The sequence below is a fragment of the Peromyscus maniculatus genome, chromosome 3 (genome assembly GCF_049852395.1).
Source record: "Peromyscus maniculatus bairdii isolate BWxNUB_F1_BW_parent chromosome 3, HU_Pman_BW_mat_3.1, whole genome shotgun sequence".
Classification (NCBI taxonomy): domain Eukaryota; kingdom Metazoa; phylum Chordata; class Mammalia; order Rodentia; family Cricetidae; genus Peromyscus; species Peromyscus maniculatus.
The window spans coordinates 14403201-14418482 of record NC_134854.1 but is presented as its reverse complement, the minus strand read 5'-3'; the positions used below and the strand labels follow the sequence as shown (position 1 = coordinate 14418482).

Genomic DNA, 15282 nt, shown 5'->3' with positions numbered 1-15282 from the left:
TAGTAAGAGGAGTATATGGGAAGTTAGAAGGAGGAAAAGGGGGGGGGAGAAAATTATGTAATTATATTTCAATTTTAAATACTAGAAACGTTATTCTAAATGTATGTGCAATTAGCATCACCAAAGGCTGTGTTTACTTGTCTTTCATAGTTTACAAGTAACATGGTAGAAGTTCATTTCGACTAACAATTATATGAAATTTGTAAGTTCATTTGGCTTAAAATTTATAAGTATATTCTTTTACTCCTGGCAATATTCTATACATACACACTTGTTTCCATAAGTCAGAGGACAGAAAGCCAAGGACAGTCTGCTTAGAATAAGAGACAACTCTGTATAGTCTTCCCATCCCTCACCTTCCAAACACATTTCCCCATAACCAAGTCCCTCATCCCTATTTGTTAACTTACTTACCTATTTCTTTGTGTGTGAGAGAGTATGCCACTGCTCATGCGTGTAGACAAATGGCACTGTAGAAGCTACTTTTCTCCTTTCACCTCAACTGCACCAGCGATCAAAGCCATGAAAGCAGGATCCTTTACCACCTGAGCCATCTTGCTGGCTTTCATTTGCTTCTTTGTAAAAAGTTTTACTGTTTTTTTTTTTGAAGCAGGCTCTCTCTCTCTTTCTCTCTCTCTCTCTCTCTCTCTCTCTCTCTCTCTCTCTCTCTCTCTCTCTCTTTCTCTCTCTCTCTCTTCCTCCCTTCCTCCCTCCCTCCCTCCCTCCCTCCCTCCCTCTCTCCCTCCCTCTCTCTCTCTCTCTCTCTCTCTCTCTCTGTCTCTCTCTCTCTGTCTCTCTCTCTCTGTCTCTCTCTCTCTCTCTAATCTTCTTGACTACTTGTGTTACAGGCATGCATGACCTCTCCTAGCCTCCGTTCTTTTTTGTTTTGTTTTTAATTTGCGCTCCTTCTCTGCATGTAATTCTGTCTCTTTTTAGCTTATGTCTCTTTTGTAAACTGTTTATCTTTCAAGCTCATGTTGTAGGAAAATATTAATTGCTTGTCCCATTTTGCAAGAGAGTCACTGTGTCCTGTACCGAGTGCCTCTGTCTGTACTCTACATCTCTATATGCTTCTCTATTTACAATCAGTTTGCTTACTTTGAATGACATTTTGAAACTTAATGGGGATTTCCAAGTAAGACAGATTCACACACTTTTTAAGTATGCTCTCTTGTACCAGCCACAGACCTTGCCATAAAATACACATTAAAAATCTGCCGGTTCTACTTAATTGAGCCTAAATGACACAACTTGAAGAGGAAAAATATCACCTAGTTCTATGACTGAAGTCCTCTAAAGTTATTGAATGTGTTGACTGTACCTTAACTATCTCCTCTAGAAAACAGGACTACATTCTCTATACTATTGTACTTGGGTTTCTTATCAATAATGTCTCCATGGTGTTTTAATCAATGTCAATTATTGGTGACATAAGCAAATCAGAATTTGTTGATATGATTGCAGACAGATACTACTAAAAGAAAAGTCTTAGAAATATATGGAGGCACTGCAGTTTGTAGACATTGCTGAGCCACCAGGATGGCAAACACAGGAAGGTAAGTAGACATAAAGTATCTTAAAATTAAACTCTTGAGTTTGTGGAAGGTGGTATAAGGTCTTGTATAATAAGTGCTTTTGGGGGGTTTTATTGAGCAGAAAATTAGCACAAAGCACACTAAAATAAAATTGAATATAATTAATATTTTAGCAAAAAGTATGAATAATTGAATAACATTTTTAAGCCAGTACTATAAATACCACATATAAAACACATTTCAGGAGATGTAATTTCCTATAGCGGATAAATAATGAAGTCCTGCATGGTGATTTAGCTATAAGTGATGGTATTTGTACATTCATGTCTATACTTATACATGTGGGAACACATACAGACATGTGTGCATCAGTATGCTTGTAATGGCATATTAGATTATTATTGTAATTCTACCATAAATTTGAAATGCTTAATGCAGTTTAGAAATATATAGGTAAATGTGTTTTAATGGGCATGAAACAGTTGCATAGCTAACTTCCTTCCAAGTAGTGATTAAATAGTTTTATTTGGAAGATATTGAACCTTCTAGATTTAGGTATGTAAGAAGTCTAATTATATATGTGACCTACATGTGTATACACACACACACACACACACACACACACACACACATTGTGCTTTGGGAAATGAAGCATTCACTTCCTCTTTACACCTCACAGAGTTGAATCATCTTGCCAAGAATAGTCTGAGGTGTTTCTACACTAGATCATCTTGAAGCTGCATAGTCCCACTTAAAGAGTCACATTTGCAGCATTTCCAGCATGGCAAGGATGTGTGCAATCTCAAGGTAACATCAAGGCAGAATATTCTTTTAAAACTGTACTTTGCATTATCTTGCTAATAAGCTGTGATTCTGTTGGCCCAGCAACAGGCAGGAAAAAAATGCTAGCAGATGTAATAAGGCCTGGGAGATGCACATAGATCCACCCACACAGGAAGAACCAAATTGAAGAAGTAAAAGATGCTGGCCACATGGCCACAGACTCTTTCCCGGGTGGTGATGGGGTACATTATCAGGTCACACTGGGATCACTGCCAGGCAGTAGATAACTATTTAATGAGTAATTACCAAACATTGTCTAAGTCCTGTACAAGTTTATCTTATTATCTTTAAAATTTGTGGAAGTAGACAATAATACATATCCAATTTATAGCTGAAGAACAAGATACAAAGAAAGATTAAAAGTTATAGCTCTAAAATTTTGAGCAACTCATGTGTACCTGGCCCCAAATCCCATTCTTAAATATCTCATTTTATGAAATACAGATTCAGATATGTGTAGATGCATACTATCGAGTAGTTAGTGCTGCTCTTATTCTAACTGTCGATTCAGTTCTTCAGCACTCATGCCTTTCACTGTCAGGGACAGAATCTGGGACAGTGGGTTGATGACATTTACTGTTATATTCTCAGATACTGTTAGAGAATAAAAATAACGTTTAAACAGTGTAATCCAGTCTAAGCACATGCAACTCTGAACCCCCCTGATCTTGTCTAATCTTGAATGCTAAACAAGGTTTGGCCTGCATAGTACTAGGATGGGAAACCGTCTAGGAAAACTGGGTGCTGTAGACTTCTTGGACATGGTGGCAGACATTACTAATCCCAGTACTCTGGTGGCAGAGGCAGGCAGGTTTCTGTGAGTTCAAGGCCAGGCTGGTCTACACAGTGAGTTCTGAGAAAGCCAGGACTACACGGAGAGATCTAGTCTCAAAAAACAAACAAACAAAAAGATGTAACACTAATAGTTACTATTGGTGTTCTCATGCTATTTTTTAACGCATGCTAAAACATGCCTGCAAGCGGATTCACTTACAAGATTCAAATATCTTGTTATTTCTAATGATGTCAAAATCCAAGGAAGAACATGTATGCCACAAGCCCTGCATAAATCAAACTATTACCTCTTCAAAATCAATGTCCATCTGTCCCTGATGCTTAAGGAATTTGTTTTTCTATCGAGATTCTGCAATAACTTTAAATTATGTACTTTGACAGTGGGCCATGTTTTTCCATCTGTGCACTCAAGTATGTGCTCAACAGCTATTATTCAACTGACTCCTTCGTTGGGTCCTCAGCCCAACATGTCAATGGAGACATCTAAGTATCTCGCTGCCTTAACTACTAGGTTCTCTGGTCACCTGACCACAATGTCAGCACAATGAAATGTTAATGTCCACCTTTTCCCATGCCTTCCTTAAGAGCGAAGAAGAAAAAGTTGATATACAACTTACTTAGTTATGGTTCTATTGCTGTGAAGAGGCATTGACCAAGGCAACTCATAAAATGAGGCATTTAATTTAGGGATCATGGTTCTAGTGGATTGTAGAGTCCATGACTATTAGGGTTAGTCCTTTATCATCATAGCAGGGAACATGGCAGTACGCAGGAAAGCATGGTACTAGAGAAGTAGCTGAGAATTGTATATCTAGTCAGCAGGCAAGCAGGCAGTGGGAGAGTAAGGGGAGGGGGAACTGGGTCTGTTGTGGGCTTTTGAAACCTCAAAGCCCACTCCCAGAGACACACATTCTCCAACAAGGCCATACCTCCTAATCTGTTTATCAACTGAGAACTAAGCATACAAATATGCTTATGGAAGGGGAAGGTGTTTTCTTTCAAACCACCACAAAAATGATATGACTTTTATAAGACTGTTAAATGACTTTTATAACCAGACCAGAGCTGGTTAGCTATAGAACTGCATATGGCCCTGGAGGTGAAACAAAAAAAAAATGGTAGAGTCACTTATGGAGGACAGTTTATATTTTTTTATAAAAATAAATATATTCTTACCATGCTCCTTAGTAACCAAATAAATTGAAACATGGATCCATGGAAACATATTTACAGTCATAATTGGCAGCATTTGGAAGAAGTCTCAGAATCCTTCAGTAGGTGACTTGATAAACAGTAATGTATACAAACAATGGAGTATTATTCAATACTAAAATGAGCTTTAAAGCCATTAAAAGACTTGGGGAAATTTTAAATGGTTATTGTAAGGGAAAGAAGCCAGTGTGAAGAGGCTACACACTGCATGATTTCAACTATTAGACATTGAAAAACTCCAAGAGTAGAGACAGTAATACCAGTTGTTTCTAGAGACTCAGGGGCAACAAATGAGGAATATATAGACTGAGCATAGAGAATTTTATCTCCATGAATTTTTCTTGTAAAATACCAGCATGGTATATCATACCATCACATCTTCATGTGCATGTCAAATCCATACAACGTATAACACAGAGTGTGAACATTAATGGAAACCATGAACATTAGTCAAGAATAATGAGTCAGTAATAGATAATAAAAATATATATACCATTGGCACATGATTTTAATACTAGGGAAAAATAGGGAGAGATGGTGAGTTAATAGAAGGGCAAATTCTTCTTAATTTCCCATAGGCCTAGAACAAAGAAAGAAAGACATGGTACAGTATAAACTGCAGGGGCTTGAATTGTTTATTCAAAGGATTGCTTACAAAGTAAAACAAACCAACACATACAGCTGGAGCAATACTATACAGATGAGAAGTTGTTGGCATTGATAGCTGCCAAGGGAAAGACAATCGTTCTTTCAAAAGGTGGCCCTTGGTAAGTTGACCATGTTGCAGTGCATGACCTCATACCTATGTACTATGGTAAGTGAACTAACTGAATAATAATGAGAATAAAGTAAAAGAATAAGAATGAAAGCCAGGCAGTCGTGGCGCACGCCTTAAATCCCACTGCGCACTTGGGAAGCAGAGGCAGACAGATCTCTGTGTATAAGGCCAGCCTGATCTACAGAGTCAGTTCCAGAACAATCAGAATGCCAGAACTACACAGAGAAACCCTGTCTCAAAAAAACAAAGCAGAGAAGAAGAGGAAGAGGAAATAGAGGATGTGTTTGGGAATCTGAGGATAATTGAAGAAGGGGAAAACCAGGGTAGACATTATCATATTTCATTGTACACATGCATGAAATGTTGAAGGGAGATTTCCTAAGTATGTGGAATTTCAGTCTCTTGCTCAGTCCCCCAAGAACCATCACAAAATGAAGTACAAATGGTTCTAGTGAACAATTAACCTTGGGCTTCTTACTGAGAATATTCTTATGATCTCTAGTAAATACCAATTTAATATAATAGGTAGACCTATGAACAAATAACTTCACTTTCTAGATTTTTTGTTTGTCCCTTACTTGAAATCAGCAGGCAAACAGGTGAGACCAGTAGAATCTGTGCAAATCATATCTGCCATTTTGTGTGAATAATGATGAAGGGGAAGAGAACCTTACCAGACTCAGTTAGATACTTTCTCTTTAGTACCTGTTAAAACTTCACATGTACTTTCTTACTTCAGAACTTCTATTATCATTCTAAAATAAAACATCATAGCATTTAAATAGCCAGAATAACCAGGTAGAGTCTAGGTTAAAACAATTCTGTATTATCTCAGTCTACATATATTTCATTCTGCAATGCTACATTCCTTATAACTTGTTGTGATATTTTAACTTTATCAATATGAGATAAATCGTGCATTTACAGGGAAAAGAGTATTTTAGAGAGAGCTAATATACATTTCCAGACTTGATTGAGGTTACAAAATTGTGTAGAAGAATGTTAGAAACAATAAAAAACTATCACTATTGAACTTCTAATGTGAACCAAGTATTTGACTAGTAACTTGTAATGTTACTATATTAAATAGTATACTAGAGAATATATGCTATTGAACCATAGTGGAGATAAAACTAAAAACATTTAGGGACATGAAATAATTTCATAAGGAACAGAGATAGAATATTTTCAAACCACTCTGACCAGGACTGAGAAACTTTGGTGCTCATCCTCTGCCAATGCTTTTTCATCGTTTCCTCAAGTTTATGAGTAAACTGAGTCATGGTCCAAACAAAGGCACTTTTCCAGAATAACTGAAGTTCAAAAAATGTACTTTAGACTCTCTGGGATGATAGGTCTCTCCTTTTTTACTTACTAACTGACAGGAAGAAGAGATAATTCTCAAAAGACATTGCGGGTAACTTTATTTTCAAATATTTAATGACTACCAGTGAAAGGAAATAAAAGGAAAATGATTTTATTTTCTTTCATTTGAGGAATGAAGATACTACTTTCATGCAATTAGTTGTGTAAAGAACACTGTGATTATTAATATCAGTATTGTTACGTTGCATGAACCTAATGTGAGAAGCGTTCTTCTTGAGAGATAATTATACTTATAAATAGCAAAATTATAAATAATGGATAATACTTTCATGTTTCCCAGATTTCAAAATAATTTCATTATCCTAAAAGTATGCTCAATGAGTTTATTAGGACTTTATTGAAAATAGATCTCCATGACTTAGGTTGGCAAAAGCCTAATGTTCTTATGCTGTCAAGCACATTTTGGTTAGTCTGTTCACACGTGTATTGTGAAATTGTCAGGTGAATATGATTAACTAAAACCATTATGCAAATAATTTCGTAAGCTAAAAAAAGTATAAATAGTAAGCAACCATTTAATACTTGTAGTGATTATTCACCATCTAATAATATTTCATTTTTTCAAATTACACTGATGTAAAAATATTATTAACAATTCACAGAAAGGCAAGTTAATTTTAAATAGCTATGATATAAAACAATTGAAAATTTATACTTTTGTATTTTAAGAAATAATTGAGTTTCTTCTATTCCAATATCACCATAAAAGTACAGTGAAAGACTTAAATGTTATTTGGTTATTATCCTTAATCAATAGTGCATGTTTTCTACTTTCTTGTTTATTAATTAATCAAGTTTAGATATCTAGCACACTAGGTACCATGTTCATTCCAAAACTTCTGCATGATACTACTTGTAATATTATATAACGCCATATCAAGTAATTTCTGAAATTTCCTATGCTTTTTCACTGTGATTTAATAATACATATCTACCAATGAGTACCTATTGCTATTTTCCTTATAATGTTTCTGATAATACTTTCTCAAGTTTTTTTCTTAACTAGTTTCTGATATACCCCTTAAAAACTTAATATTCTTTGTGAAATATCCTTATTTTACTTTTTAATATTTGCTTTCATTAGCAAACTACTCATAACCTGAAAAAACATAATTGACTTCCAAATTCAGCACAGCTCTTTACTAATCACCCATTAGAATTTTTTTGCATTAACTTTATTCATTAGATCACTGTTCCTCAAGTTCAATGTGTCTGAATTAAACTGCTACTCTTCTCAACTCTAAGAAATCTGATGTTTCTTCCTTGTCACCTTCTATCTCAATTCTTGGGTGTTGAAAGGGTGGGTTCCTTGATGACTTCTTTAGGAATGATGTCAAACCTGAACCGACACTTCAGCAATGCAAAGCAGACCTGTTCTCCAAGCTTTTCCATAACTTCTATGGTACTGATGCTGTTTTCCTTTTCTTATTGACACCATCATCTTTAGATTCACTTCTCTTTTTTTTCAACAAACAATACATCAGTCATCTTCTTAGAGCTTCCAATGACTCCTACCTCCTTACAGGTTAAGCTCTAATAGCTTTTTCATAGTTCTAGAATTTTCTTAAAAGTCTGTTTCCAATTGACTTCATTGATATTAAATACTTTTCTACTAAGTATTTGGTCATGAGCTGCCCTGTCACTGATCCCTTCCAGATCTAGGAATATTGCAGTATGTCTTTGTTTTTATATTCTCTCTCTTCTGTGGTGCACTTCCTCCAAAAAGCCAAGATCAAAAGCAAATAACAGTTTGTCATTGATCCATACCCTCAACCGTTTTTTTTTATATCAACTTTCATAACCTCTACTCTTGTTGTATAATGTTCATGAGTATGGTATACCATGTATTAATTATTGTATATTTGTGGTATTGTTTAGTTTTAAGTTGGTCAAAGACAAAGATGTCAACAGCACATTCAACCTTTACTAAAGTGAGAGTCAATTGTAAATCTTTAACAACTCTATTGTGTGTTGACCTAAAACTATCATATAACACATATATTATCAACTACATGTCATAAATCTGATATATTCAGCAATCACAAGTATTTGCTACATGAGCATATTGTATTTAATGATGCATGAATTTGCATATATATTAATGTAAATGAAATACTTAATGGCTGAGTAGATGTTTCAATATTATCACTTTTAATCATTGAACCAGGCAGTGTTTGACTTCACCACAATGGACAGCATGTTACTGACAGTTAAAGCTCATTCCTCAGACCTTTGTCCAGTGAAAATTCCACCTAAGTGATGTCATCTTTCATGATATTTCCTGTAAACAGTAGAGAGAGCAAGTTCCCTCACTGGAGCAGATGTGCTCCACTTTGCTATCCTCTTCTCCCAGCTCCTTTCCTGCCCCTTTTCTCTTGTTTTGTTTCTCATTTAAATCATATTTACTTACTTGCTTCTCATTAAATGATAGACATTGTGATTCTATCACCTTTGCATTTTCAGTTACATTGTACTCTGTTCCTTACATATGTCCTAGTTCCTCTGAGAACTAGTCTCAACTCTTTTCATATCTAGTAACATCTCCCTTCCTCTGAGTGGGTTAACAAAAATGAAATCATTATTTTTCCCAGCAGGTTAAATTCTCCATTATTGCCAACCAAACAGGAAGTCACTGTGAAAAAGCAAAAACGAAAAACAAAAACATAATACCACTATCCTACCACACCAGCTTTTGTTTGGACAACACTTAACAATGCATGAGTTAGTTTCTCATCACCCACTTGATTTCACCATACCATGTGTTGACAGTCAACAGCAAGTGCTATCAAACTATAGATAGCTGAGGAAGTAGGGGTCAAAAGTCAAGCAAACTATTCTTAGAGGGGGCTAGAGATGAACCTGGTACTGAAATCAAGGTCTCCATCCCTTGATTCTGAGTGTTTCCTTCTATTTTAAACTGTTAATTGGCTTGTGTTCCTGCCTTGACATTAATGTTGACATATATTGGCACCTGAGAGGCAGCACAGTGAATGATGAATACACTCTTTTTCATCCGAATTACTACTTGGCTCATGTTCCTTTGATAGTACAAATTTCAACTAGTCCAGCACTGTTTGGCCAAAACTTATCTGAGAAGTTCTTTCTAAGCTCCCAAATACTACTAATTACTACCAATATAGAAAAAAATATTCAATCAATAAATAAAATCTTCCAATTCTTTATTTAAAATCAAAGGACTTAATTTGATTTTATCTGCTTTCACCAATCAATTGGTCTTCAAAGTGTTAGCAGGAATGATTTTGCTTTGACTAATCTGTGTCTGTGCATGTACAAGCATGCACGTGCATTTCATGCAATATTCCAAGGTAAAATGTGTTTTGTCTTTAAGTGAATTTGTTTAATTCTCTCACTAAGTTGCTTTGATATGTGGACCTTCTTAAAACCTTCAGTTATCAGTGCGATTTTGGTGTAAATGGATCTGCGTCCTCTACAGGGGGTAGAAGGGCTGAAGCCTGAAAGCAGAGCTGACCTCTATTTTGGGATTGAGGCACTTTTTCTTTTATCTACTCCCTCTCAATATTTCAGCATCGCCCTGGAACTCTCAAGTCATCCTCAGCTCTCAGCAACAGAATACCTCCTCCACTTCTTTCCTGTGAGTGCATTAAGTCTCAGATTGGCTGTGGAATCCCATCTCTCTTAGTGGACAGAGAGCATCCAGCCACCTGGCAGAGAGGAGTCTGGAGCCTTCGGGTTTTGTTGTTTCTCTGTGGGTTCTTGCCTCAACAGCGCTTGACAGGGAGAGTCTTAGAAGCAGTGAGTTGCTGCCTTTCTTGTTTGGTCGAAAAACAAAGCGAAAAGACTTCTTTCCCAGAAGGAAAAGTTTCAAAACCCACACGGTAATCACTCTACACTGTAAAAATCACTTTAACTCTCTCATTACAAATTGCGCTGTCCAGTCTTCCCCAAGGGTTCTTAGGAACCTCCTTTGCCTCTTCCTGTTAGATCTGTCCTCACAGGGCTTGTCCCTGAGTGTCCCACACACCACAAATCTACCCTTAACAAATTTAACTCTGCCCCCTCATATATAACAGCAGTAAACGTACTGCTCACCCAAACACGGCATAAACATATGCCAAACTGTTTACTTGATCTCTGCTAGACTGTCATTTTAGAAAGTCTTAGACTGGAAACCCAGAGATGAAAAACACTTCACTTTGTAATGAAAGTACAGCGCTGCCCTCATTCACTGCCTAGCCGTGAGCTGCGAGAGAAACAATCACCCCAGTGACTCACTGTTGCCTCTTAGTTATGTTGTTCTTTCCTGATGGCTTAGGACGTGACCTAATTCGCTTGCAGGAATCATACTTTTGACCTGAGGATCCCGGCAAAATCAGGACCAGCTGGAAGCACAGGGGTCCCATCAGGAGCCCCCCAGCTCCTGATTATCGTCCCAGATTTGGAGATGGAGGAAAGGGCAACTCTGTCCCACTTACCGGTCTTCCAGAGATAGAGGGTGGGCACCTCGGAGTCTCCCTGCGCCGCAGCCCCACGGGCGCTGGAGCTCAGCAGGAGCAGGAAGAGCAGTGGCAGCCGCAGCAGCTGCAGGACGCCCCGGCTCGGGGACGCCAGGCGCCCGGCTCGCAACCCCATGCTGTCCGCAGCCGCTCCAGCCTCCGGAGCCGCAGTACTCTCGCAGGGGACGGTCCTTCCTTCTCCACCAGAAGAGAAGGCAAAGCTCTCTTTGCTGCTATTGTTCGCTCCAGATGAAAAGCAGCCAAAGAGCAACTAACACTAGGGAACAATAGCATCCGCGGCGGCCGTGGACGCCACCGCCGCCGCCGCTGGCGGGGATGCTGGCGGGGATGCTGCCGCCGCTGCCATGGCGCGCAGACTGGCAGGTCCTAGCGGCGAGGGACACAGCCGGCCGCAGGGGGCCCCAGCTGACAGAGCCGGCCCAGAGCTCTGCGAGGAGCAGCCCCGGCCGCCAGCTGTAGGGAGGGGAGGGGGGCGAGAGCCGAGAGGAACCGTGGGGACTCGAGGGGTCCACAAGCGGGGGCCAGCGAGGGCACAGGGCCAGCACCCAGACCCCACGCGCCCGCCCCGAGAACTCCCCGGCACATGGTGCGCTGAAATATGTTCGCCAAGGATACTCCAATAAAAGGAATCATCTCGGGGCAGGCTTCAGGATGACGAATAACTGACATTGAAATTCATCGTCACCCAAGGAGTCAGATGCTGATCTAGTGGTGTGCTATTCTCCTAGCGTATTTACACAAAGCTTCAGTGCTGGTCATTTATTCTGAAGCCGTGCCTTCTGAATTACTTTATGTGAGGAGTGGTATTTATGAATTTATAAGGGAACAGACCAGAACTCACTGTCAAAAGGCACTTGAGTACTTTCTTAAGTGTCTTTTTTTTTAAAACTTCAGTCCATTCTCAGTAACAATGTGACCGTGGTTAGTCCGTGTCAAATTCAACACATTGTCTTGTAATCGCCTTTGAAAGTGAATTTGTACTTAAGAAGTGTGCGCCATAAATAAGAATGTGCAAACACTGCTAGTCGGATTCTCTTTCAACCGTGAAGTAAATAAAAGTTCCATTTCTTTCTCCCCTCTCTCTGTTGAAAACACACTAATATGTATTAGAGCCGAGGAGAAAAATTAAAGTGCGAATGTGTCAGGACAGTAGTTGACTATCTCCCAGTTAATAAACACTACTTAAATTTTATTCCTGAGACTAATGTCTCCTGATTCTTTTTTTAAATGCTTTTCACAACCAAAATAAGCAACCACATGGCTTGTACCTTTTGTTCTCTGTTTTCATTTTCTTAGATCAGTACTAACAGAAGAATGTGTGCAGTCAGATAAAGCTTTGTCCCTCCCCCACAAACTCACAATAACAGTCTTTTATTATTAATTCATTTCCTTGTAAAGCTTAAATAACATCAAGGCAGTTAGCCATAGAAAACAAAGCAAAACAACAACAAAAATCCCTGAGCAACTAACCCAAAGCTCAGGATAGCTATTGTCATTTGGTTCCCAATCTTACACCAAACACAGTAACATTTGAAAAGCAGAAAACTTCCCTTGGTGACTTCACCCGCCAGGATCCAACCACCCATGAGTCTGAAAGGAGAAAGCTACTGTTTCTTAGGGAGGAAACCTTCCCTAGGGCTCCCTGGGGATGCTTGTCATTTTGCTGAGCTTTCCAGACACAGCCCTTCTGCATGCATTAGATTAAAAGCAGGTTTGATCAAATAATTCCCAGGTCCTGCCTGTTTAAGTATTCTGACATCAGAGGAAATTAGCTGCATTCAGGGTTGCAAATTTGGTCTTTGTTTACTTTTCACTCTGTTAGGCCTCTAAGAGGGAATTAAAAGCTCAGAGAGCCCTGGCCTGTGTCTGTGATTAGAGGCGATAAGCCAGTGTGGCTTACTATTTCTACACTGGTGAAAAATAGGCAATGATCAAAAGATTATAGGTTGATAGGGATACAAAGAAAGCCTGATCCTAACTAATGCATGCTTCCCCGAAGGAGCAAGTCCTTCAATATTCACACTGTCAAAGAAGAGAAAGACCTGCCATTGCCTCCTGGGCTCTGTCCTCTCAGAAATTGCTCCTCCCTGCAATGCCACTCTGCAAGGAAGCGTCTTCCTACCCTTTCTGGTTGTATTTCTCAGTTGATAGTGTCCAATTCTGAAGTTCTATAACCTCACACTGCAGATTCTCTGTTATTAGTGCCCATTCATAGCATTTTTCCTAAGTCCCAAGTCAATTCACCAAGTGGAGGTTCTTTATACAACAGAAGACAGAGCATGGAAGGGGGCAAATCAGAGTAGCTGATGTGCAAGCTCACCACCTAGACCTCCCAAAAGCCATCAGATGTCACAATCCATAACCTAATGTCAAAAGAAAATTAAAGATTGAATTATTATCCAGGATTGTATAATAATTGTATAATAATTGCCTATCCACATAAGACATTAAATACGGCAACTATAACATCAAGGCTAATTTCTAAATCAGCATCTATGGTCATTTAAAATACACAACCAAGGTGACATATTGTGCAGAAGTGTTTGAAATTTGCTATCAGTGGGGTCCCCTCTTTTAACTGAAACTTAAACCAAGCTTAGGGGAACCCCACCCCCCACATACATATGTAAACGTTCCCTAATAGTGGAAACATCTCTAAACAGTGTTAGAGAAACTGAGTCATAAGCACATGTCTCCACCAATGCCACATTTCTGTTCATGCAATGTCATTACTGCACGTGAGGACAAAAATGTTTGGTTGCTGAAGAGACACAGGATGCATATAATCAGATACACAACTCTGTAGAAGAAAGAACACTGTCCATGTGGATAAACTGTATCACTAAACTTGATAGATGGCAAGTGATAGCAAGATGTACCGATCTTTGTTTTCTAGAATGGTATAAATAATACACAAATGTATAATGACACTATGTCAAAATATGGTCCAGAGATGTCTCAAGGATTCAGATTTAAACTGGCCATCTGTACAGCCTGCCATGAAGTAAATCGGTCATTATTTTTCATGAACTGTTCAGGTATTAATGAGCCAGGACTAGAAAAGTTTTCCAAACCAAGAGAGGATAAATGCAAAACAATTTTTAAATACTTAAAAATGGCACAATTCTGAACTATACATTATATGTATGGTATCCTTAATTGCCCTGTGTTACATTTACTCCCATTTGAGAACTCTACTGTCTAAAGATATGCACATTGACATGCACTTACACACACACACACACACACACACACACACACACACACACACACGTGCTTGCGTGCGTGCGTGCATGCGTGTGTGTGTGTGTGTGTGTGTGTGTGTAAGGGCAATATGTGATGCAATATAGACAAAATTATTTATTGATAGCATATTACATAGAAGAGTATTTAAAATGCTTATTTTGAAATAAAAATCTTAAATAAATTTCTCTACATCATTACTACTTAATTCCGATAGCAACATCAAAAACTCAAAGGAATTCTATTTATGCATCCTCTAGGTGTCATACTTAACCAAGATTTGTATTCAACAACATTTATTTTAGGCTCTTTCCCATTAATTCTCTGCTACACCTATCAAATTATAAAACAAAACAAGAAAACATTTCACATTTGATCTCTGTGGTAAGTAGCCATGTATCTTACCTTCTCAATTTTGACTCATATTTGTCCTCAATTTCTCTTCCAGTTCCTTTTTAGTTACCAACAGTGTACTATGTTGGTTGTTTGATTGGTTGATTGATCAACTGGTTTTCTGATTTGTAGTTTTACAATTTTGATAAGAGATAAGACTCTAAATTTAAAAGTTTTACATAATAATATCGTCATATATTCTCCACGTTACTAATAACTAAAGTATTTTGGAAACAAAGGAGATCTTAATTTGTGCATCAGGTGAAAGTACCATGTTTTACTTTAGATCCTTCAAACACTGGGGATAGATTATTTACAACTGGTCTTAGACTCGGGGAGCATCCTATTCCAGGTGGTACATGTGGCATCAGTGGTACCTGGCAGAAGATGGGAGTCAATGTGTTTAAGTTATCTACCAATGGTAACTAGGCAGAATGTTCTTAGCGAGCTAAGCACTCTGGTAGAAAGCAATGATTTGGATATTTGAGAAACACAGGAGAACAGCACACAAAAGGACAACAACATTGACAAGTTATTAGTAGTGTGTTGTCATGATGCCCCACAGAAGGATAATGAAAAAGCATTGGCGTTTAACAAACAA

The 15282-nt window shown here is 38.2% G+C and overlaps 1 protein-coding gene across 1 annotated transcript in view; it reads right to left on the bottom strand.

Annotated features, from left to right (window-relative positions):
- Thsd7a (thrombospondin type 1 domain containing 7A) overlaps positions 1-11626 on the bottom strand; it is a 398255-nt gene extending 386629 nt beyond the window's left edge. Inside the window, exon 1 of the mRNA XM_076566198.1 lies at positions 11004-11626. Within this exon, the coding sequence (XP_076422313.1) occupies positions 11004-11160 (157 nt within the window). The 5' untranslated portion in view covers positions 11161-11626. The remainder of the gene's footprint in view (positions 1-11003) is intronic.
- Positions 11627-15282: the final 3656 nt, after the last annotated feature.